Source organism: Chiloscyllium plagiosum, chromosome 17 (genome assembly GCF_004010195.1).
Source record: "Chiloscyllium plagiosum isolate BGI_BamShark_2017 chromosome 17, ASM401019v2, whole genome shotgun sequence".
In the NCBI taxonomy this organism is placed as follows: Eukaryota; Metazoa; Chordata; class Chondrichthyes; order Orectolobiformes; family Hemiscylliidae; genus Chiloscyllium; species Chiloscyllium plagiosum.
In genome coordinates, this window is record NC_057726.1 from 56254297 (window position 1) to 56280768 (window position 26472).

Sequence of the window (26472 nt, forward strand, 5' to 3'; positions counted from 1 at the left end):
TTTGTACAGAGCAAACTCCCACAAACAGCAAACTGTTTCAGTGATGTTGCTTGAAGGATAAATAATAGCTAGGACAATGTGATAACTCCATGGCTTTTCTTCAAGTAGAGGTGTGGAATTGTTTACAACTACCTGAGATATCTCATATAAAGGGGTGCCATTTTTTGACATTCCTGATTATCTTATAGATTTTTGACATATTGCAATCTGACATTGCTGGCATATTTCCAGTCGACTGAGGTCACCGTTATCTCCCTTTTATTCTTCTTCCTGTCGCCCCCTTTGCAGGAAACTTTTGTGTTATATTTACATCGTAACACCAATTTAACTTGACTGCGCTTTGCCTTCCAATGCTTCTGAAATCTGCCCCAGTGCAATGTCAATGGGGAAATGGCTGCCATTCATTAGAATTCGACTTGTACAGTTGTTGAGAGCTTGCAGTGAGCTTCAGCTTTCTGAGCACAGATGTCTCACAATGTGGGCTGGGAGGGCAACTGTGAGACTGTTGGCCTGTATCAACAAGCCTTCCTGTTTGCCATGTGTGACCCTGCTTTTCCAGCTGTGCAAGGACACATCACATGGTGGCACAGTGGTTAGCACTGCTGCCTCACAGCGCCTGAGACCCGGGTTCAATTTCTGCCTCAGGTGACTGACTGTGTGGAGTTTGCACGTTCTTCCCGTGTCTGCGTGGGTTTCCTCCGGGTGCTCCGGTTTCCTCCCACAGTCCAAAGACGTGCAGGTCAGGTGAATTGGCCATGCTAAATTGTCCGTAGTGTTAGGTAAGGGGTAAAGTTGGGGTATGGGTGGGTTGCGCTTCGGCGGGTCGGTGTGGACTTGTTGGGCCGAAGGGCCTGTTTCCACACTGTAATGTAATCTAATCTAATCTGCACACCATCAGCACCTCATTTCCATTATCTTTGTGTCTCTTGGGTCAGGGCTGCCACTGGTGACAGAACTCTAATCAGAACAAAATTTTAGTGTCATGCTGTATCTTGGTCATATTCCAGCACAAATGCAGCACATTGTATCCCTGAGGTGAAATGAACTTGGCTGTATGGGCTCGACAAAGACATCCTTCTGTTTACTGGCAGGCAACCAAACTGTGAGCTCGCTTGCTGAACAGAACCTGGCAAATAAATGTTATTGACGATAGGCTGAAGTGAATGTGACCAAGTCATCACAATCCAAGAAATGATTTTCATTGAATCATAGACCTCATATTTCTTCTCAAAGTGACGGGTGTGGGGCTGGATAGGATTATTTAATTGCAGCAACTAAAGCAAAGTATCGACATTTTGATTAAAATTGAAACAAGTTTAATCGGATTCCAGGCCTGAATTGAGTCAGACCAGAAAATGCAGAGTTATTTTTCAACACATAGTTCTGATGCTGTACCTTGAGCAATGCATACTTTGGCTATTTTATGTTCCAACATGTTCTCCCTTACTGTAAGCATCAAGGAAACTGTGATTGTGGATATTGCTTGGTATCTCTATTCCTAATTACTTAAATAGCAGTCCTCTGGAAGTGATTAGCACATTCTGCTACCTTAGGTCCACGGCAACAGGCAATCTGTCCCATAATGCTTAGGGAAAACAGCTGTGGCCACCAACCTATGGCCAATTTGTGAAATGCACCTTGGACTACATGACCTTTGGTCTAAGCTGAAGGGTTGGGCTGTCTTCACCACACCTGGCTGTAAAATTGGGGTGACTTACAGTTATCAGGACAGGAAGGTCAATATTTTCCATTCATAGTGTCTGCAGCCCAATACTAGTACATTTTTGAGTGATAAAATCATAAATGTGACATTTCTGTCAAAGGCAAATCACCAAATGTGTTACCACCAATGAAGTGGTGGCTTCAGTGAATAGGGTGGAAGATAGTTGTAAGGTCCTTCTGAATGGTGAGGTGACCAAAACCAAATGACTAGCTGGGCACACAAGCCTCCTGTTCAATGATGCTAGCCAGCATGATGTGAAGGCCCAGATATCAACCGTCACTTTTTGGAGTCATTGGCTGATGGGAAAAGGGAAACGGCAACACTTGACGTGAACTGCAGGAAATACTGTGGTGACCACTGGCAACAGGTGCCCGAAAACAAGAACCCACAGTGTCATTTGGTAGCTTCATGTGTGGCACTTGTGGCAGAACCTGCAATCATCAAAAATGCATTGAGCGAAGGACACTATACCTAAAGGAACATGCTGCATGTTCATTATGACTCATAGGTGGAAGGAAACAATGGGGGAATGGGGAGAGTTGGGCTGGAACGTGTGTTAAATTATATTGAATTCTCAGCAGCTTATGACAGAGGCCCTATGGCTGGATACAGCTTGTCTAATTGCTCGTATTCTAGTGAAGGGAGAGTGGGGAATGTTAATCCAATAATGAATCTTAGTCAGACTGAAACCCTTGTGCTTCAATTTCACATGATGAAGGACTTCACAGTTTGGAAGGTACATTAGTCATTGCTCATCACTAACTTCCATGCTACCTAGGTGTCTACTTGTTAGAATTGGAAACTTGGTGACGTATTTTAAATAGGTCTTTGTTAAAATACCAGATTGAGAAGATACCACACAAATGAGTTGAGCATTCACTCGATAATATCTCTAATGTTTCTTTCTGCCCTGCATTTGCATTATAACTCCACCTGCTGATCACTCTGACTACAAGAAAGAGAACTAGCGCTGTATTCTTAAAGATTGCCCTGTGATTTGAAGGTCTTGACTCTCTTTAAATAGTAGCATAATTAATAAATTATTTCAAAGCTGTCTGTGTGAGCTTGGTGCCTTATTGAAATGATTTTAAAAACCTTCATCGCTGCTTACCACAGTCATTCAGGGTGGGACTGTTTGCCTTTCAGGCATTCATTTGATTTGTCTTCCTATTGATTGGCAAACAAAAGGCCCAAAGAAAAGAAAGCACATAGTTATTTGGCTACCTGTGTTCCACACCCTGCTGAACACAGCAGTGCGGCTTCTGACCGATTTGAGCTGAACAGTCTCAACAAGTCAATATGATACACAACACAGAGGCTTTTCCTGATAATAGGTGTCTTCAATCAAGCCACTAATCGCATGTTTTGGGAAGCTACTGGGCCAATGCAGGTGCTAACTTTTCCTTCAGCAAGACCAACTGCAGCAGAAGCCAAGTAGGCGTTAAAAAGCGTCCGGCAAACCCTGTGGACATTACTTGTGATCGAGGAGCCCTGACACTGACAGAGAGGTGGGAGGGTCTTAGTGTGGCAACATTCCAGGGAGCCTGACTAACTTGTTGGTGTTGATTTTAGTGATTTTCCATCTCTGTAAAGGTACAGGGGAAGAAACTACTCGTGTAGACCAGTACAAGGATGGGTCAGAAACTACAGTTCAAGCGATGTAGCTGTATGACTCTATGACTCCTCCTGCAGTCCTGCGATTAGGCCTTCACATTAAATCCTCACCTGTGCAGGTAAGTCTCAGTTATTTAGTAACATTGGAATGCACAGATTCTACTTCCTGTTTAATATTTATTTGGCTTCATTTTGACTTTTTGGTGAAAAGAATTACCATAAGAGGAGGCTGTATTCTGCTATAGATTTGCAAGCAAAAAGATGCCTATTTCATATAGTATAGAGTGTCATAGTCTTTAACTACTGCAAGATCCCATTTCTCCATCTTGTTTCTCCATCCTGTTGAGGTGCTGCTTGCCTACGGTCTATACACTAATTCCATTTTTTAGGCGTACTTTCTCAGCATTTGGGTTTCTCTAGCAAGACCAGCATTTGTTTCCACTCCCTCATTTCCCTTGAACTGAGGGACTGGGTGGGCCATTTCACAGGGCTACATTGTTGTTGGGCTGGAGTCACATGTAAGACTAGATAAGGATGGCAGATTTACCTTCCCTAAAGGAAAGGAGTGAAGCTGATGGGGTTTAATGACAATATGTGGCAGTCCTGTGGCACCATAAGTGAGACCAGCTTTCGATTCCAGGTTGCTTATTCATTACATTTGAGTTCCACAATCTGCCGTGGTGGGACTTAAACCTGCATCCCCATGGCATTAGTCTAGATTGCTGGATGACCAATCCAGTCGGATTACTGCAGTATTATCATCTCCCCTCTGTGTACCAGGTCGCCATATCGAATCATAGAATGCCTACAGTGTGGAAGTAGGCCATTCGGCCCTACACTGACCATCATGCTTAACATTTTCTGTCAAGTCCAGAGAGTAGAAAGTTAACATTCAGGCTTGCTGTTACATATTACATATGTTATCCTATCAAGTTTTAAACAATGATTCTCGTTCACACTCTCAGTGACTGCCCTGTGACATTCTTCCTTATAAAGTTTCGGATCAACTTTGGAGGAGGTGGGTGATGGATAGAAGTAGGGAAGAGATAAAAGTTTGATAGGACAGGAGCAAGTGAGAGTCTACAGTCCCCTCCACTGTTCTGTATGTCCTCCAGCTGCACAAAGCAACCCAAGCACACTGTCTGGAATGGGTGAATGGTTTGCCCATTTGTCAGCAGAATAGGAATAATGCTTCCAGAGCAATGTATCTTCTTCACATCAACTGCTAATTGGATATTTGATCTATCTGTACCTGACACTCGGGCATTTGTGAAAAATGATTCAGACGTTGAATCATAATTCATCATTTCGGTATGAGAACTGACACAAGTCCCCCGAGGCTGATTTATTACCATACTGATGGCTACATTGGATGTCTCTTATTCAATTTATCATCAGGTTCACCACAGTAGAAAGACTGGGTCAATTCACAAAGATGCTGGGGGAAGAGTCACTATTACATCAATAGGCAATATAAAACACAAATTGTATTGTTGTAACCTCCTACCCCCTGCATCCCAAAACTACTTATCAGGACAGGCCCGGGTCAAATTTACAACACAGTGCACAGCTGATGTTAGCTTCACTTTGCAAATTCAGGCAAAATAATGCATTCAAATAAAAAAAGCCTTCCAATCATTAAAGGGTCATGTTGCGCTTTCAGCTCCACTTATATATAGAAACCACTTATATGAAGAGGCTGTTATTCTGTGGTTATAAATCTTGTTGGTTTACACTTTCCATTCTTTTCCATGGACTTGAGAAGCCATGGGATCTTGGACCAGACCTACCTGTAAATGCTGTATTTCCAAGGCAGTGCAGCCTCTGGTCGCCTTGGAATTAATTGAAGACATTAACATGGAAACCAAGCGATGGCTGATGACCCGAATCCAGGCAGAGAAGATAGTTGGTGGTAAGTCAGTGCTGATTAGCTGACAATGGACAGGTTTTAAAAAACACTGTTCTTAAAAAATAACTGGGACTGCAGCCACTGATGCCCTGCAGCAATAACCTACACTGCTGGACTAACAGCAGGAGGCTCAGTTGCAAGGGGCTGTATGGGTGCAGTTGCAGGTTTGGGTATATGTTTGGTATTTACCTGTTTCAAGAGCATTGACATTGCTCCAATCAACCTCGTGTCTGTTTAATTGTTAGATATTCCTCATCAACAATTTTGGGATCATTTCTGAGAGTGATTTCCATTGTTTGACCGGCCTTGTGAATTTTGATATACCTCACCTCACTCAGCATGCTAACCATCACTATTGCACTGCGCCCCTTACCATAGTTAGGCATGGAAATCTCAGTGTGAGAAGCACTCAGTAGTCATTCACTTTGTAAGGAATGGATAGAATTCAGAACCTTGCAAGGCTATTTAATAACTTCCAGAAACAGTAAAAACCCGTTACAGGGGGTCTTCCTCCACATGGAGAGTTTGGTCCAATACAGTAGAAGATTGAGGGAAGTATAGTCCTGCTAAATTTCTGAATTATGATATCGCATTTTATTCATCCTTTTTCCTTGCAGAATTTTAACTTTTACCTCTTCCTTAATCATCTGATATGGTTAATATTATGGCCTTTATCCAGACATTTGTTATACTTATATTCCTTATCTTAGGGATTTCAATCTGATTCTTTTCTTGCATTTTTTACTCTCTTTCATGGACTTTTTTTTTCTTTAGTAAACTTTATTCTCCTCTTTCAAATGTCCTCTTTAATTTGTTAAGTTTTTGATCTCTTCAGTTTTTCCCCACCACAGCTTTCATCTGAAAATTTCTCACAATCTATCCAGTCATGTTGCCCATTTTCTCTCCTCACTCCAGTTACGTAATACTGTTGTTCGTGTCAATGTCTGATTGACTCAGTTTGATTCCTGTTCTGAGTCCTTGTTTTCCTCTTTCGGTCTTTCAATTGGTACTTTCTCCTCTCTCACCTCTGGACACACTTTATGAATGCATGTATATTGCTGGTCCATTTGTTTCACTCTGTTTCACTTTGTCTCTCAGTTTTTGCCTTCAGTTACAGAGTCATACAGTTAGAGAATCATGGAGTCATATAGCATGTAAATAGACTCTTCAGTCCAACACATCCAAGCCAACCAAGATTCTCAAATAAACTAGTCCCATTTGCCTGTGGTTTAGCCCATATCCCTCTTTCCTATTCATGTACCTGTCCAAATGTCTTTTAAATGTTGTAATTGTATCAGCGTTTACCACTACCTCTGGCAGTTCTTTCCACACACGAACCACTCACTGTGTGAAAAAGTTGCCCCTTAGGTCCCATTTAAGTCTTACTCCTCTCACCCTAGAATTATGCCGTCTGGTTTTAGACACCCTTACCTGAGGGAAAAGACCTTTGTCATTCACTTTTTCTCTGCCCCTCATGAGTTTATAATCCTGTATAAGGTCACTCCTCAACTTCCTATACTCCAGTTAGAAAGATCCCAGCCTATCCAGCCTCTCCTTACAACACAAAGCCTCTAGTCCCGGTAACATCCTTGTAAATCGTTTCTGAATGCTCTCCAGTAACATCCTTCCTAGCACTGTCTGTTTAGTCTCACTGTCTGTTTATTCTTGGGGGAGGCAATGGCCCAGTGGAATTATCACTAGATACTTAATCCAGAGACCTGGGTAATGTTGAGGGGACTTGTGTTCAAATCCCACCAGGCAGATAGTCGAGTTTGAACTCAATAAAAATCAGGAGTTTAGTGTCTAATGATGACTGTGAATCCATTGCCAATTTTCAAGAAAAACCCATCTAGTTCACCAATGCCCTTACCTAGTCTGGCCCTACATGTGACTCCAGGCCCACAACAATGTGGTTGACTCTTAACTGCCTTATGGGCAATTAGGGATGGGCAATAAATGTTGGGCTAGCTAGAGACGCCTTCATCCCATGAATGAATAAAGGACCTAACTGATTAAGATACGTCACTGGAAACCAGTGAGGGTTGATATTCGTGAAGAGTGAGGTCAGCTAGGCGAAATTAATTTGAACCAATCCGTGATTCCAATTGTCAATTCAGTCCCTAGGCTGGGACTTTTCCCATAAAGGAATGTATGGGCATTCAGGAGGGTAATTATTTTGATAAAAATAGTGTGCAAGTCTATGGGAAAAAGTGACACTGACAGTAGGTAACGATTCTCATTGTCCAGGCGCCGAGCTCATGGTCCATCCTGGTGAAGATGATGATGGCAACATGCTTCTTGTTTCTGCATCTCAACATGTTCTGCTGAGGGCAGCCGAGTTTGTGGGACTTTACAAACTCTACAAGGACGGCTCCATGATCGCATTTTCATACAGAGACAGCAGAAACTTTCAAAACTCAGGTATCACATCCGCATCGAGTGGCAAAGAAACACCTCAGCTTCCATCGTATTTCTTACTTTTCAGACTGTTTCGTTCTTCCTTTCCAGATAACATCAATGAGTTTCTGACACTTGCTGAACGTCAATTTATCATTTTACGCACACTGGAGAATATAAAGGCAGTGGATGAGAAATATATTCCAGGATACCCTACAGAAACCCTCTATCCCGGAGAAGCAATTTGTAAGTTCTCAGTCTTGTCAGGAAATTGTGAAACAGTGGTGCACCCAGCACTGGGGCCTTTAATTTTTAAAGCACGGGAAACATCAAAATGATCTTTTTTTTTGTTGTTGCACACGCAAGACAATTATTGGAAATTTCAGACCCATATATCATGTAATTTTCAGCTGCTTGGAACAGTGTTCACACGACCTATCCCGTTAGTGAAATGCCCAGTAGAATAATGCCCACTCAAAAACTTAGCATGATCTCAAGTGCTTTTTATCATTCTCAGTTCAAAACTATCAAAAGCTATGCTGTTTGCAGAACTTGTGAGCTGCGTTCTTTTCCCATAAAGCGACGTATGGGTATTCAGGACAGTAATTATTTGAATAAAAATAGTGTGCAGGTGTGTGGGGAAAAAAGCAGGAGACTGACAGTAGGTAATGATGCACATTTGAAGAGCCAGTGCAGTCATAGCGTAATAGAGGTCTACATCATGGAAACAGGCCCTTTGGCCCAACTTGCCTATGCTGCCCTGTTTTTACAATTAAACTAGTCCCATTTTCCTGTGTTTGGTCCGTATCCGTCCATACCTATCCATGAACTTGTCTACATGTTTTTTTAAATGATGAGATTATACTTGCCTCTATCATTACCTCTGGCAGCCTGTTCCAGATACTTGCCACCCTCTGTGTGAAAAGTTGCCTCTCTGGACCCTTTTGTCGCTTTCCCCTCTCATCTTAAACCTATGCCCTCTGGTTTTAGACTCTCCTACTATAGGGAAAAGCTGCTAGCTATCTACCTTATCTATGTCTCCCATGATTTTACAGACATCTGTAAGATGACCCCTCAGTCTCCTATGCTCCAGGGAAATAAAATCCCAGCTCAGCGAGCAAACCTCAATCCAGAAACTCAACCTGAGCTACAAATTTTCTCAAAATTCGCTAAAAGAAATCCCAGCCTATCTTGCCTCTTCTTATAACTCAAACTTTCCAGTCCAGGTAACCTCCTAGTGAATCTTTTCTGCACGCTTTCTAGTTTAATAGTATCCTTTCTATAGTAGAGTGACCAGAACTGAATGCAGTGATGGCTGCCTGAATTGCTGTGCTCTTCCAGCACCACTGATCCAGAATCTGGTTTCCAGCATCTGCAGTCATTGTTTTTACCTCGTATCCTTTCTATAGTAGAGTGACCAGAACTGAATGCAGTGATGGGCTGAATGGCCTCATTCTGCATCATAACATTACCATGATTCTGTAAGTAATTAGAATGGCATTGATATACCCATTTATAATGATTCAGGGAGACATTGGCCCAAAAATGACAATAAACAGCAATGTTATAATCTCTTGTTTCAAACCAAATTTCAGGAGTTCATGGACTATTGCCTTTTAATCCCATGGCATGCCAGTATGCCATTGGGATAAACAAGCTGGAGATAGCTTTGAAAATAGCATGAGCTGTGCCTAAAGGATCCCAGGCTCCAGGTGCCAGACAGAAATAACATTAGCAGCTGCTCACCTTGATATCAGGGCCCCTGAGGCGTACCAGCATTGGGAAGCTGGATGTTCTGATGCTTCTTAAACTTATTTGCAATTGCTTTTGCTGCCATTGGAAATGGATATTCTGAATTTGCAACAAAAACTGCATCTAGAAATCTAATACCAATATTATCAAGCGACTTGATACCAGGAGGGGGAGTAGAATAGAAAATGCAGCTCAGAAATTACAGTTGGGCATGATATTTAATACCAATTTGACAAAGGAATGTTAACAGAAACAAGGATTCACCAAAGTAGAGTAGAGGTTTAACAGAACGTTATGAACAATGCTGATGAATAAATAGGTTTCACTAGTAGCAGCATGGCTGACAAAGATCATAGGTTTGTGCAAACTGGCACAGAAATAATGGAGAGATGAGGAAAGTTAGATCTGATAACCTCATTGCCTGAAAAGTGATGTAAGAACATTTAGGAAAGGAAATAGGATAAACCTTTTTTTAATATTCTTTCATATTACGTGCATTTTGCAAAGGCAAATCGGGGCAGGACTTAATGGTAAGGTCCCGGGGTGTGTTGCTGAACAAAAAGACCTTGGAGTGCAGGTTCATAGTGCTTTGAAAGTTGAGTCCCAGGTAGACCAAATAGTAGAGAAGGCATTTAGTGTGCTTGCCTTTATTGTTCAGTGCATTGAGAATAAGATTTGTGATGTCATCTTGTGGCTGCAAAAGGCATTGGTAGACCACTTTTGGAATACTGCATGCAATTCTGGTCTCCCACCTATAGGTTCAGAAAAGATTCAGAAAAGATTTACAAGGATATTGTCAGGATTGGAGGGGTTGAGCTATTGGGGGAGGCTGAATAGGCTGGCCCTGTTTTCCCTGGAGGCTAAACCTTATAGAGGTTTATAAAATCAGGAAGGGCATGGATAGGGCACATAAACAAGGTTCTTTCCCTGGAGTGAGGAAGTCCAGAACTAGAGAGTGTAGGTTTAGGGTGAGAGGGAAAAGATTTAAAGGGGACTGAAGGGGCAATGTTTTCATGCAGAGAGTGGTGTGTGTATGGAATGAGCTGCCAGAGGAAGTGGTGAAGGCTGGTACAATTACACAATTTAAAAAGCATTTGATAGGTATATGAGTAGGAAGGGTTTAGAGGGAGTGCATTTCCTTGTATTAGGTGTGGCTCTGTTGAAAGACTCTCTCATCTCTGAGTCACTAACTTCTGGGTTTAAGTCCATTGCAAGGGATAAGGGCTAAATATTGGTAAATGGGACTCGATTCTGGTTGGCATGGATGAGTTGGAGCGAATGGTCTGCTTGAGTTGTACATGTCTATGACTCTGTGACTCTATAAACCATTATCAGTTTTGACTATGTGTTCTTCAATTCCCACATCATATTAGTAAATGCTTAACCCTCTCTCGATTGTCATTAAATACAATTTTATTTATTTTGCCGGGCTATTTTAAAATGTGGAATCTGAAAATTTATTCCATAATTAACTCCACTTTCGGTGTGGAATTGCAGACAATTTGGGAGGGATTCATCACTTTATAATGCCGGGCCAATGAGTATAACCTGCAACTCTGAGAGAACAATGCAGGAGGCAGCTGTGCTCCATACCTACATTGCCAATTCACATGTGTCTTGCCTTCAGTTAACAGGCTACAGAAAAGCAAGATTCTACACACATTCTATCCATTGCATGATGAGCAAATTCTGTGCAAACTGGGAGCTCGCTGGCACTCTTACAGGAATTTGAGCTTACAGCCCATTGGTGAGCAGACCATATCTTAAAGGTGACTTTATAACCTGTATTATAGGAGGCAGGTCTGCGAAACACTGTCCAATACATCCACACCTTCCACTCCCTGAGAGGTGGTTATTTGTCTGTCCCAGAAGCTGGTTTCTCCCTTCAGAACCCTACTAACTATGTCCGAAACTTTCAAGAAAGAAATACCATGTAATTGTAACCATCCTTTAACAAGATCAAAACAAATGTTTTTTTTTGTGGTTATTCTTAGTTTAGTCTCACTGTTAATGCCTCTCATTTCAATTTATCCACTGTTATTAATTGGCTTAGCTTAACTTTGCTTTTGACTATTCGTCCACCGTACCCAAACTTGTTGCTTGCACTAATCTCACTAGGCTGTAAATATTGAGACGCTAAACTCATTCTTTTCCATAATTGTTTGTTACTTTATTTATATTCTTGTTTGTGCTTTTCTTCACCACAGTTGTATCCAATGGCCATTTAATTTATTTAAAAAACTGACCCTAAATCATATAATGCACGTTGAATTCCTGCAAGTTTGAAGAGAAAGTGTTTTCAGGATCTTGGTGCTGCTGTAAAGGATATGATAGGGATCCTACACCATTCAAAGTGAGCTATAGTAGTGGCATTACACATTAATCATGGGATGCATCTTGTAGTATCATATGATGTATTAGGGGATTTTAGCAATTCATTGCAGTGAGTGCATTTCCTTGTATTAGGTGTGGCTCTGTTGAAAGACTCTCTCATCTCTGAGTCACTAACTTCTGGGTTTAAGTCCATTGCAAGGTTTGAGCACAAAAATCAAGTCTAACACTCCAGCACTGAGGGAGTGCTCCACCCTTGTTTCATCATTCCAAAATCTTTGTTTGCTCTCTCTGATAGAGGATCCCATGGCCCCATTTTGAAGAAGAGCAATGAATTTGTCCTTGATGTCCTGACCAGTATTTATCCCTCAATCAATATCAGAAAACAGGTTATCTAGTCAGGATCACATTGCTGTTTATATGAGATCACTGTGCATAAATGGGCTTCCTATATTACACTTTCAAAATATTTAATTGGCTTTAAAGTATTTTGAGATCTGCAGTGAATTGAACTGAATTGAATGATTTTGAATTGAATCATTATTGTCACGTATTCAATATAAACCACAGTGAAAATTTTATGCTGTTGCCGTGAATTGGAGACATTCTCATTAACTTAAAACAAAACCAAAAATAAAGAAAGATAACCAAAAGAGAGTCCAACTTTTCCTTCTCTGCCTCCAGGGTCCTGGTCTGGGCTACAGCAGCCTACCATGCTGTTGCCAGAGTCCCAAAAAGTGCTATATAAATGCAAATATTTCTTTGTTATGGGATATACAGAAAATGTGATGCATGAGAACACATAAATGTACCATGCTTGTCATCAAGACCTCCCCATTCACTGTGGTTGGGCCTTGGCTGAATGTCACTGCAAGATCCTGAAACCTGGTCAGAGGGATGGTAGGGTGGAAAGTAAGGACTGAGGAAAATTGCCATTTTTCCAAATAATGAGGCAGTTGCCCAGGATAGAAAAGAAATAGGTAGTAGAAAACACACCACAGCATTATTATTTCATTTTTGTGTGTGTTTCTTTTACAGACTCAATTTATTCATATTTTGGTGGTTCTGTCGCCATGTACTTCAGTTTCCTTGAATTCTTTACCTGTTCACTGATGCCAATAGCAGCCTTCGGTATTGCTGTCGTTCTACTATCAATGGACACAATCGACAAGTGCATCCTCTTTTCGGTTTTCAACATGATTTGGTCGACTGTGGTCATGGAGTTGTGGAAGCGACATAGTTCGGTTCTGTCATACACCTGGGGCACCATGCAGATGAACAGCCAATTTGAGGAGCCCCGTGTGGATTATAAAGGCTCAATGGGAATAAATCCAATCACCCATCGTTACCAGCCCTACTATCCTGCATGGAGACGCAAACTGAAAATTTGGTGTGTTTCAGTGCCAGTACTATGTTTGTTCCTGAGCTTCTCTCTGTTTGGGATGTATGTTTTCTTCAGGATGGAAGCACTGGTTAAGACGTATTACAGTGGCTGCTGGGCCTGTGCATTATATCTACCAAGTATTCTTCACACTCTCTACGTTACTGGTATGAACAGCCTGTACAAAATGGTTGCTGAAGTACTCACTGAATGGGGTAAGTACAGGTTGAAAAAAGTCAGCAGGGAGCAACTCTTCAGGTGCACACAGGCTGTGGCAATATTGTCCAGTTGACTCACTTTGGCAGGACGTCGTTTGGCATTGCTGGTCATTTCATGATCACAAAGGTCCTATGGTTATAAATCACAGGCTCAGTTTGTCAACCCTTCAGAACTGGGTTGGACTGTCTAGGAGTTAAAGGTCACCTTCTGGATACTGCTGAGAGCAACCCAGGAGAAAGGAAATCACACGGCCATTAAAGAAATTTGCGATGTTTTTGTTTTGTTTTTCACCTGTTCATTAGCTATTAGAAGGAGATAATGAGTGAATTAGTTATCTGATGAGATCATTCAAATAAATCTACAGGAATATATCAAATTAGTCTCTAGGTGATGTATAAAAACTGAAAGAAATGTGGTTGTCGTAAATCAGAAAAAAAGGCAAAAGTTGCTGTAAGAGCTCAGCAGGTCTGGCAGTGGAGGGAAATCATAGTTAGCATTTCGAGTCCAGTGACCCTTCCTCAGATGATGTCTCTCTCAACCATCTTATCTCCTTGGTGGGTTTCCTTCAGAGTTTCAGGAACACTAACCCAATTCAAATTGTGCCAGTAGAGGAGTACAACAAAGAGTTGGACTAATAGCTATATTATGTAGATATCAGCTGGGGTTCAGTTGTACCACTGTCTCCTCAGAGTCTTGACATTTGTGAAGGAGCACTTGCAACTTGTGCCCAATACAGGCTAACACCTACTTGCAATGTGATTGCAAGCCTTTGAATTCTCAACAGGATCATAGAATCCTTGCAGTGTGGTAGCAGGCCATTCAGCCCATCTAGTTTACAGTGACCCTCTGAAGTGTATCCCAACCAGACCCACTTCCCTATCCAATCCCAGTAACCCTGTGTTTCCTATGGATAATCCACCTAACCTCCACATCCCTGGACACAATGGGGCAATTTAGCATGGCCAATCCACCCAACTTGCACACCTTTGGACTGTGGGAGGAAACTGGAGCACCTGGAGGGAACCCATGCAGACACGGGGAGAACATGCAAACTACACACTGGCAGACAGTTGTCTGAGGCTGGAATCGAACTTGGGTCCCTGGCACTGTGAGGCTGCAGCGCTAACCACTGAGGACCTGTGACACTCTTCTGAAGAAAATCTGGGAAAGGTAGATCCTCTGTGGCTTCAACAAATATTAGCAGAACAAATGATCAGATTAATAACATATTGTGTGCAGATTGGATGCCACAATGCTTACAAAATGCAGGACACAGCCCATCTAATCAATAGCCTCTCAATCATATTATGGACCAGGCCAGATCCCCTCAAGATATTTTAAGAAGGTAGCCTAGACCCTAACTTTTTCTTATTTTAAAGGCAGATGTGAAGTGGATATTCCAGGTGTGATGCAGCTGGTCAAACCACTCAGCTTTAAGCAAAACAGAATTTATTTAAACACCACTGTTGAAACACAAACAAAATAAAAGAGAATTTAGAATAACTCAACTTTATGAAAACTCAATTGACTCGAGACATCATCTTAACGAACGAGCTCTTCCAATTCCTGCAACATCTTATAAACACAACCCCTGGCAAAAGTAAATTTAAATACAGGTTCTTACAGGCAGCAGAGATTTCAGAGAGAAAAATCAGCCAGGGATCATCTGCTGAAGCATGGAACCCTTTTCACTGCAGCAGCTTCTGTCACTGTTACAGTTAAACCAAACTAGAAAAAAAACCTGAACTGGGAGAACTGGCCATTCCCTGCCATTGTTAACGTAGACACATCCAGACATTTCAACACCTCTGCCTTTAGGACCCCTCTTAAAAAAGCCCAAGGACAAAATAACCTTTTTAAAGTGGCAGCATTGTCACAATCATCAGCAAAGTGACAAAAGGGGTGATCAACTGCTATTGTCAAGCACTTGCAAAGGAGTACGCTGTTCACTGATGCCCAGTTTGGGTTCCACTGGGGCCATTTAGCTGCTTGACTCAGACACGGACTAAAGAATTGAACTCCAGAGGTGAGGTGCGATTGACTGTGCTTGACATCAAGGTAGTATTCATCCAACATGGCCTCAAGGGGCCTGAACAAAACTAGAGTCAATGAGAATCAGTGGAAAATCTCTCCATTGATGGGAGTTCTACCAAGCACAACGGAAGATGGTTGTGGTCGTTGGATGTTAGTCATCTCGGTCCCAGGATATCTCTACAGGAGTTCCTCAGGGTTTTGATTTAAGTTCAACCATCTTGAATAATCAGTCAATAATCTTCTCCCATCATTAGGTCAGAAATGGTGATGTTCTCTGCTGTGAGCACAGTTCTTCAACACCATTTTGTAGCTCCTCAGATATTGAAACAGTCTGTTTCCAGATGCAGCGATGCCTGGACAACATCCAGGCTTGGTCTGATAAGTGGCAAGAAACATTCAAGCCACACAAGTACCAGGTGATGACCTCTTCAATAAGAGAGAATTTAACCGCTGTCCCTTGAAGTTACCATTGCTGAATCCCCCATATAAACATCCTGGAGGTTATCATTGACAAGAAACTGAATTAGACCAACCAGTAGTTAGCACTACTGCCTCACAGCACCAGGGACATATGTTCAATCCCACCCTCGGGTGTGTGGAGTTTGCACATTCTTCCTGTGTCTGTGTGGGTTTCCTCAAGGTGCTCCGGTTTCCTTCCACAGTCCAAACTTGTGCAAGTTAGGTAGATTGGTCATGCTACATTGCCCATAGTGTCCAGGGATATGCAAGCTAGGTGCATTAGCCATGGGAAATGCATGATGATAGGGAAGGGGAGTGGGTCTGGGCACGATGCGCTTTGGAGGGCCAGTGTGAATTTGACGGGTCAAATGGCCGGTGTCCACACTGTAGGGATGCTATCATTTTATGATATAAATACTGTGATCACACGAGTAGGTTAGGAGCTAGGAATTTGGTGACATGTGACTCACATGTGGTTTCCCCAAAGCCTGTCAACCATCTGAAAGTCACAAGTCAGGAATGTGACGGAAACCTTCCACGTTCTTGGAGGCATGTAACTTAATCCACACTCTCAAGTAGTTTGATACCATCCAAGGCAATTGACTGGCATCATGTCCTACACCTTCAACATTTATTTTCTTCACTATCTACACAAAGGAGCAGCAGTGTGTACCATCTACAGGATGCACTGCTATAGGTTACCAAGGCTCCTGAGATCCTTTCAAATCTTGGTAACCATTCAAATCCATGTCCACTCCCATCTGGAAGGACAAGGGCAGCAAATACATGGGAACACCACCATCTGCAGGTTCCTTCTAAGCCACTCACCATCCTGATTTAGCACCGTTCCTTCACTGGTGCTGGGTCTATCCCTCCCTGGTACTCACTCCCTAAGAGACTGTGGGACCAGCTACACTGCAAGGACTGCAGTGGTTTAGAATGCAGCTGGCCACCAGGAGGTTAGGGATGGGCAATAAATGTTGGCCCAGCCTGCGACGTCCATATCCTGTGAATTAATTTTAAAAAGTATGGAAAAAGCATTTCATTTATTGGTGTTGATATTTTCATTCAACCTGTTCAGACAGGGTATGACATATCCCTCGAGAAGGTGGGAACTTGAACCCAGTTTTTCCAGTTCAATGGGAGGGATACTACCATTGTGCCACAAAAGCCTAATCTCTTGTAGATATTTTCTAATCAATAATTTCAGAGATGTTATTACACACTTCTGGAACAAGTAGGATTTAAATTCAGGCCTCCTGACTCAGAGATAGGGATACTACTACTGCTGCACCACAAGTGACTCAAAGGCCGAGGATAGCAATGGACATACAGGTGGTGAAATGTGTTGGGAATAAGGGAGAGGTGTCAATGAATAAAAGAACATGAGGAAATGATAATAAGATGAAGAGCAGTGGGAGAGGCAAGTGAAACAATTTCTAAAGTTGGTTATAAATCTATTCCAGAAAATCATCGTTTAGAATCATCTTATCAAAACCATTTGACAATCAAAGTGTTGGTGGTAAGTACACAAGCACTTGCCGCATTTTCAAATTTGCCATAATTTTAAGATATTACTATCTCAGCTATGAGTCACAACATACCATATTGAAAAAAGGAGGGAGGGGAAACTGATGCACTTTGCAAGCGCATTTGCTATCTTTGCAAGATAATGTTGTGAGGCAGTGGATAATTCCTTGGTCTTTCCCTTGAGCGTATAGGCAAAAGTCAATCAAGAATAGTCACTGTGGCTTTGGAAGGATAAAATCATATCTCATGAGTTTAACTGAATTTCTCAAGGAGATGATTAGATAGATGAATGAGAGTCGTGCAGTTGATATAGACTACATGGACTTCAGTAAAGCTTTTGACAAAGCCTTGCATGGCAGACTGGTTAAGAAGCCATTACAAGCTCATTGATTCCCACAGTTACCTGGACTATACATTCATACACCCAGCTGCCTGTAAAGACTTTATTCCAATCGACCAGTTTCTCTGCCTCCATCCCATCTGTTCTGATGGTGCCAGCTTCTACAAAGTGCCCTCTGACATATCCAGCTTCTTCCACAGCTGAGGATTCTCCACCACCGAGGTTGTCAGGGCCTCAGTTATGTTCAACCCATCTCCTGCACTTCTGCTCTCACCACTTCTCTTCCCTGCCACAAGAGTGATCGGGTCCTCTCGTCCTCACCTACCAGCCACCAATGTCCACCTCCAGAGGATCATTAGCCACCATTTCCACTATCTCCAGCAAGATGGCACCGCTAGACACATATTCTCCTCCCCTCCCTTGTCAACCTTCTGCAGGGACTGTTCCATCTGGGACACCCTAGTCCATTCCTCCTCCATTCCCACTACCCTCCTACAGCTCCACTTCACCATCCCCTGCAATTGCAGAAGGTGTAACACCTGCCCCTTTACTTCCTCCCTCCTCATTGGCCAAGGCCCTGGAGATGCCTTCCAGGTGGAGCAGCGATTTACCTGCACTTCACACAATCTAGTCTACTGTATTCGCTGCTCACAGTGTGGTCTCCTCTACATTGGGGAAATGAAGAGAGACTGGGAGACCATTTTGCAGAACACCTACATTCTGCCCACAAAAATGACCCTGAGCTTCCAGTTGCCTGCCATTTCAACACACCAGCCCGTCCCCTGGCCAACATCACTATGTCAGGCTTGCTGCAGTATTCCAGTGAAGCTCAGCACAAGCTGGAAGAACAACTCCTCATTTTCCACTTGGAGACCCTACAGCTTTCAGGACTTAATATCGAGTTCAATAAGTTTAGGGCTTGAGCACTTTCTCCCATGTCCTTACCCAAACCACCATACACCAGGCCTTATCATCACATGGGCTGCTACCATACACAACCCAATGTCTGCCATTAACAGTCCCCATTAGCAGCTATTCATTCTCCCAGGTTGACCTTTACCCATTATGGTTGCTTTTCATGAACACTATGAATTATTTCACCCCCTCCCCCCCCGTCACTATGCGATCTCTTAATTTACAATGTGGGAATATCCCACATCCTCATTGAAGAGATGATTATCCTTGGGTCTGCAGGTACTTTCTGACCTGTAATGGTATCCTATCACCTCTGAATGACTGCTGTGTGATTCTAATAGATTTCTGCAAACTCTTTTATTTACTTGATTGTACACTGTGCTGTTCTCTGTGAATACTCGCTCTCTTTAATGCAGACTATAGTCAGTTCTTCTAGAACGTGATGGCTGTGTTCATGTGTAAGCCCGCGCTATAGAAAAATTGCGCTTTAGAATCAGTGGTTAAAGTGTTGGCAATGTAATCACATTACAGCCAACACATATTTAAAAAGTTCGCATTTTAGACATAGTATCCCCAATTCGTCAATTGGGTTACAGCGAATTCACGTTAAGTAAACGACCTGTATTCCATCCTTTCTTCACTTGTTTCTTACACATGACTGCTGATGTCACTGTTACATAATGACATGCATCACCATCTCATTATCATATCTATCCTCATCATGTGACAATTCCATTTGGAGCTCTCTCATCCACTTCACCTGCACATATAGTGTGCAGCCAATGAACACCTAAGTGGATCAGATGGGACTATTCTCACGGAAAAATTCTAAACGGTAACTCTTGAAGAGTTTTACATTTGAGACTTCCTTTGTAGTCAGTTAAAAACTAATTATAGCATTCACAACATTTTAAGTCTAGAGACAATGATTAATTTTGCTTTTCATTTCTAGTTTCGCTTTGTCAATTGTTTCGCTGCCCTATTTTATATCTCACTCTACCTCCAGGACCTAGAGCTCCTCAGAAAGGTAGGCAGTTTCAAATCTGTGATATAAACCAGATGTTTGAAACCAGATATAAAGCATCTATGGTTGCATTTTCTTTTTAACAGGACTTAACATTGCAAGGTGATGAGTTGGTGCAAACAGTTGGCAGCTGTGATCTAGTGGGGCACCTTCATGATGCCACTGATATGTAGCTGAGACAAATGGTACTTTATTTGGATTGTGAAAGAGTATGATGCAGAAATCTATGTGAACTGAAGCTCCATGGCATATGCAGAAGTTGAAACTAATAACTAACATGAGTACACTTATGCAGAATACTAGATAGCAGTGATATATCTCCCCTAGAGTCCAATAAATCACACCAAAAATTTTTGAATGTCAACTAGACTTCTGTGATCAAAATGCAATTATTATTCCTTGTAACTCAAATATTTGAATTGATTTTGCCCATGTAGAGGATCAGTATAATATCAAGTTAAGAAAGAAAGGACATTGAGGAATATGTCTGTTTCCCATGTGTGGGTCCTGAAGTGCCCCTACACTCTCCTAACCCCACCTCCGCCTGATGTTAATTTCTGTAGGTAAACATTTGACAAGCTCTGGAGACTTTTGAATTGCTCACTGTACACCACAATGGCCTTAACCCCATTTATGGAATAGGTTAATGCTCCCACTAAAATAACAGACTGAGGAATCTCTTACAAATACTTTGTTCTTTAGCTGTGATTGCTGATTTTCAGTCATTTCTAGTTGATTTTCAGACCTCATGTTGTCCCTTGCACCCTAGAAACTTGCATCACTGCTTGTTCTGACTCAGATCATCAATCAGCTCATAGAGACATTGGTGCCCTATCTCTACAAGACCATTATGAGAAAAGGAGCAGGTTTGAAGAAAATGACCATGGAAAACACACCAGATATCGACAAAATCAAATTACAAGGAGAGATGTCGTCATTTCCTGTAAGTAGTGTCATAATTATCTTTGTTAAACAACAATGACCTTGTATTCCACTCAAACATTCCACTCTCCTCTGAGCGATTAGTAATTTTGGAAGAATGTATACAATATGTTCATCTTATGAGTTTAGTATCCCCTATGGTTGGGATTCTGCAGTGTATAAACTGCAAAGCAGAAAGATTCAAGAGATCTGGTATTTCATCCTCTGAAAATGTATGTAACGGACAAAAGAAAATTGCAAATATAAAGCATACTCATGATGCTTCATTCTACTGTAGAATATTTGGTAAATATCTTGAAATAGTATTGTTAGAGAATGATTCCCACCTTACATTTGAAACATATTACTTGGTGGACTTGGCTCAGGCCCTTGTTTGACCAAAGGCCTTCTCCTGAGTGTTGTGTAATCCTGGTTTCAATGACTTTGCTCACTGGATCTTGCTTCTGTCTGCATATTACTTTCTCCACAGGAGGGCAGTATTGCTTCATGTGAAGGTGACAGCACTGGGCCCTGCCAAATCTCTTCTGTTTGATTTTCACTGAGATTTCTGTCCTTATTTTCCTCTATATATTTTGAATGGGGTACCAGCAGAACCCTCGCGTCATTTCTTATCATCAGTTGGAGATTTTGTAAGAAGATCGATGCCAAGCACCATTAACCAGGGATGCCAACTGTTCAGTATTGGAGTCACCACTGAGATCTGGGTGCACTTGAAAAGGCAGCATTTATTATGGCTGTTCTTGGAATGTGAGGTGGTTGGACTCAGGAGATGGAGATCACAGGGTTCAGGAAAATTGAATGGGGAGGTTTCAGGAATGCTGAGAGATCACTGAGAGAAGGTTCCTAATCTCTGGAGGTATTGCAGTGAGAGTTAAGGACTCTGGAAATGTGGTTTGAGGTTCTGCAAGCTCTCAGAGAACATCCTGGGATCTGGGAGCCAAATTGGCACTCTGGAAAGGATGGAGATGCCAAGGCTCTAGAGTCTGGTAATAATGAGGAGCAGTGTTTCTGCAGTAGTAGGGAAAAGTTAGAGTCTGGTAGTTTTGGGATTATTGATCTCAGGCATACTGGCCGAAGCAGGAACTAACAAGGTGGTGAGGGAAATAGTAGACAGGAGAATGAGATCAACATTACCCATGATTCAACTTAAATCAACAGGAGGAATCATTGGAGGAACATGGGAACAATAATAGAAAAACTGCACATATCTTTTGTAATACACAGACTACTGGAAGTGTTGGTCACAGATAACGGGCCATCATTTACCAACAGGGAACTTGAGTGTTTCGCAAAGTCGAATGGTATTCGACATATAAGGACAGCTCAATGCCATCCATCGTCCAGCAGTCTGGTGGAAAGAGCTATCCAAACTTTGAAGGCAGGCTTAAAGAAACAGCCTTACAGCTTCACTAGATCCCGAACTGTCCCAGTTCCTGTTTGACTCTCGGACCATCCCCCCATAAAACTACAGGGATAGCTCCAGCAGAGTTGCTAATGGGGAGAAGACTCCGCACCAGGTTAAGTCTGATCATCCCAGGCCCAGGGGCGGTGGGGGGGTGGAAATCAAACAGCAGTGCTGAAATCAAGACTCCGCTAAGTGAGAGACAGTTTACTTCAGGGGATGTAGTTTGACGTGGGCCAAATGCAGGCAAGTGGGACTAGTTTAGTTTAGTCGGCATGGACATGCGGTCTATGTCCCTAATTGAAAGCAAGCCTTCACTCACTATCACTGTTTTATGTTGTCACACAAGGTAAAGATCTACCTGATTCACTAAGAGCTTAAGCAGTGTGCTATTGATGCATTTTAAATTGATTGTATATTGGGGAGGTTCAGAGTAACAATCTTCATCTGATAGTAGAGAACTGGTTTATTGCTGAAAGTATAACAAACTTGCTGCTGAAGCTTTTCATCTCAACGTCATCAGGATAGATGCCCGTCTACCAAATTTCACATGGAGCAACAATTTACAAACGATGTATGGGAAGCCGAGTACTGATTGTTTGGCAAGATAAAACAAAAATTGATGGCCTGTCTCTTTTTTCAGTGATAACAATTTTCAAAAAAAGTCCTATCTACTTTCCCCAATACTGACATTAAATTAAAATGCAGACATTTGGTATCGTTACATATTTTATTAGACACAGGGACAATTATCCTCGTACCTCTCTTTTACAAGGAGGTTTTGACAAGTTTTAGGATTGATCTAGTTTTCAAAGAAAAGCTGAATTTCTCTCTTAATGGTTTATGAACTGACTGGACGGAAATAGTTGCAGCCTCAGAGTTGCCTGTCAGACAAATTCAGTCAGCTCTACTCTGGGATGTATCCGTTCTCAGTCAGGTTGGGGAAATGAAGCACTGTATGGAAAGGAACTATATCACTGCATAGAGACAGGAAAGGCAATGCGTTTTTTTTCAAATGGGCTGCATAGATCATTTACTTTGGTGACTCCTGGCTTTTTTTTTGCCTCTTTGACTAACCTCTTGATTTGATTGACTCTGTAAATGTGCCATTTGTCCAAAGATTGTATCATCTCAGAAAAATCTCAGTAGAATGGTTTCAAAAGGAATGGCTGGGGCAATCTGAGCTCTACCATTTTAGTCACTACGCTAATGACTATACTGATGGTACAACTCAGAATGAACAAGAATATCTTCAAATGGACTCTAAGGCAGCAAACAATATTGTACAAAAGAATTTGAGAGGGGGTGAGGAGGAATAATCGATTCTTACTTGAAAAGGGCTAGGCCTGGCTCACTGAATTTTCTAAAGCCACCACTTATTGTTGAGAGACAAGGAGGAAACTCAAAATCAAATGACGGTGGGAGAGATTCACCTGCTATAGGGCACCCCACCTTCTATATCACAGTTCAGATGTGAACTAGCGCAGTTGACCACACTGAGGTGGAGTGGGTACCCAGTCTGCAAATGCTCTTGCCACTAACCTGATACTACAACGGAGGTCCGCTGAAAATCCTGTCACCTTTGTTTTTGTCTGTCTAGGGGATGTTTGATGAGTACATGGAACTCTTTGTTCAGTTCGGTTACGTCAGCCTTTTCTCCTGCATTTACCCTTTGACGGCCATACTGGTAATGGTGAACAACATCACGGAAATCCGAATGGATGCGATGAAGCTCTGTCATCTCTTTAGAAAACCTTTCATCTCACCAGCAGCAAACATAGGGGTGTGGCAGGTGAGAAAGTGCATTGAGCAGACTCTCCCTAGACACTGTCTTAGGGGAGGACTTTAAATGAGAGGCTGTTGTCTTTGTTGGAGAAGTTATCTTCATGAAATTGATAAAGAGGCATTCAATTTGTGCCAAAGATATGACAAGATGGTTCTACCTAACAATCTGTTTCATAGTGATGTTTGCTTCGCATAAATGTTGGTCCAGGACAGCAGACAAGGTCAATAACATTGTTTTTGTTCAGATAGTACTTTGAGGTCTTCGACATCCAACTGTGAGGGATGATTTCATGTCTCATCTAAATTTCAACTGTGTCCCTCAGTAGAATAGTTTCAAAAGGAATGATTGGGGTAGTTCTGAACTCTACCATGATTAAATTAGAGCATAATCTTAGTCTCATCTGAAATTTCAGCCTAGATTCTGTGCTTGAAATGTTGGAGTGGGGCTTGAAGCCACAAACATCTGAGTGCTCTCACTTAATGAAGGCAAACACCCAAAGACCGAAGTGTGGCCGATTCCTGGTTAGCCCTTGCTGACTCCTTGCTGTTTTATTGGATGCTCTTCAAACTTTCTTGCCAACGAGGAGTGAACACTCAATTGGTAGAATGAACACAGGGTCGACATAACAAACAGCATGGGGTCCATCTGCTTCAAAAGGAGATTTGAGGTCAGCATGATCACGGTGGTGCACAAAATGATCAATTTGGCCTTTTCTTCTTTTATATGTTCTTAGAAAATAGTGAGTGGGAGTAGAGCCTCTTGATGCTATGTTGAATTGCCTGGGGAATATTGTGTGGCGGCATGGTGGCTCAGTGGTTAGCACTGCTGCGTCACAGTGCTAGGGACCCGGGTTTGACTCCAGCCTTGGACGACTGTCTGTGTGGAGTTGGCACTTTCTCCCTGTGACTGCACGGGTTTCCTCCCATAGTCCAAAGATGTGCAGGTCAGGTGAATTGGCTGTGCTAAGTTGCCCCTAGTGTCCAGTAGGTTAGGTGCATTAATTAGGGGAATGGGTCTGGGTGGGTTACTCTTCGGAGGGTTGATGTGGGCTTGTTGGGCCAAAATGGTCTGTTTCTACACTGTATGGCAGAATACGCTGGAGGGATTCTATGAATAGGTATACTTTAGTTATACAGGGTATTGGTGAGAGCACATCTGGAGTACGGTGTACAATGCTGGTCATCATACTAACAGAAGAATGTTAATGCATTGAAAGCAATTCAGACAATTAGGTTATTACCAGGAATGAGCTTATTGTTTTCTGAGGCAAAGCTAGACAGTTTAGGTCTGTACTGCTCAGAGTTAGAGGTGACTTAATTGAAACGTAAAAGAACCTGAGGGGACTTGGTTATGGGAAAGATGGTTCCTCTTGTGGGAGAATATAAAACTAGGGGTCAGAGTTTAAAAATTAGGGATGCTCATTTAAACAGAGTTGAGGAAACAGTTTCTCTTTCAGAGGGTTGTGAATCTTTGACCCTCCCTTCCTCAAAAGGCAGTGGATGCAGGATCTTGAAATAGTTTAAAGGCAGAGGTAGATTGATTCTTGATGACCAAGGGGATGAAAGGTTAATTGGGGATATGCAGGCAGGTACAGTTGAGGTTAAAATCTTATCGGCCATTGAATGGCAGAACAGGCTGAAGAGGCTGAATGGTTTGCTTCTGTTCCTTGGTCGGATGTAAAACTGACATCAGAGGCATTTCTGTGACTGAGTTAGGACAGCGGAGTGGAACACTTTCAAATTAGCTCAGGTGGGGTTCCAGTCTGTTTCCAAACAAATCATTTCTCTCCAACTGGCTTTCAATCTCCAGTGCTTCTATGCTCCAGCTGCAAGTTAGGAATTAAATTCACCTCTCTGTTAGTGGTAATATGTAAGCTTGGGTAAAGCAGTCTATCCAAATAATTGACAGCCAGGAGATGAAAGACACTGAACAGCAAGCCAATGTCATTGTGTCTGCTTCTAAAGTTTTCCTATTTTGTTTTAAAGACGAAGGAGCTCCATGTTTTGAAGCTGGCGTATCCTAAATTTGCATCAATGTTTTTTTTTATCAACGCTGCCATGTTCCTCTTATTATCTGCTCTGTTTCACAGACTGCGTTTGAGATGATAGGATTCTTGTCAGTCATCTCCAACTGTTTTCTAATTAGTATTTCCCCTCAAGTAGAAGGGTATTGTGCAGAAAATAATATAACACCCAAGAATGTGTTGATCTGGACGGTTGGCATTGAGGTAAGTGACTGTCAATAGTGTTCATTCTTCTCTGTCTTGCAAGGGACAATGACGAATCACAATAGCTACAGACACAGCTCAACATCAGCTACAGCAAGGAGGTGTTTAATGATTTTGAATGTATTAGAGTACAAATTGGAATGTATTTTCTCATCAGTCTGACAAATGGCATTCAAAGTGTCATAGAGTCATAGAGATGTACAGCATGGAAACAGACCCTTCAGTCCAACCCGTCCATGCCGACCAGATATCCCAACCCAATCTAGTCCCACCTGCCAGCACCTGGCCCATGTCCCTCCAAACCCTTCCTATTCATATATCCATCCAAATGCCTCTTAAATGTTGCAATTGTACCAGCCTCCACCACATCTTCTGGCAGCTCATTCCATACAAGTATCACCCTCTGCGGGAAAAGTTGCCCCTTAGGTCTCTTTTATATCTTTCCCCTCTCACCCTAAAATGATGCCCTCTAGTTCTGGACTCCCCG

General features: G+C 42.2%; 1 protein-coding gene across 8 annotated transcripts in view; it reads left to right on the top strand.

Annotated features, from left to right (window-relative positions):
- The first annotated feature begins 2985 nt into the window (after nt 1–2985).
- Nucleotides 2986–26472, top strand: part of ano10b (anoctamin 10b) — a 31152-nt gene continuing 7665 nt past the window's right edge. For 5 of the 8 annotated variants that reach the window (XR_006314166.1, XR_006314164.1, XR_006314165.1 and 2 more), the window contains exons 1-11: nt 2986–3456; nt 5103–5249; nt 7494–7667; nt 7755–7889; nt 11023–11142; nt 12765–13322; nt 17286–17341; nt 19557–19631; nt 20398–20571; nt 23573–23764; nt 25848–25985. Coding sequence is in view for 5 of the 8 variants with exons in the window: in XM_043707170.1 (XP_043563105.1) it covers nt 5105–5249; nt 7494–7667; nt 7755–7889; nt 11023–11142; nt 12765–13322; nt 17286–17341; nt 19557–19631; nt 20398–20571; nt 23573–23764; nt 25848–25985 (1767 nt within the window). In the remaining 3 variants the exon portion in view is untranslated. The remainder of the gene's footprint in view (nt 3457–5102; nt 5250–7493; nt 7668–7754; nt 7890–11022; nt 11143–12764; nt 13323–17285; nt 17342–19556; nt 19632–20397; nt 20572–23572; nt 23765–25847; nt 25986–26472) is intronic. The other 3 variants (XM_043707171.1, XM_043707173.1, XM_043707174.1) reach the window with 3 other exon arrangements.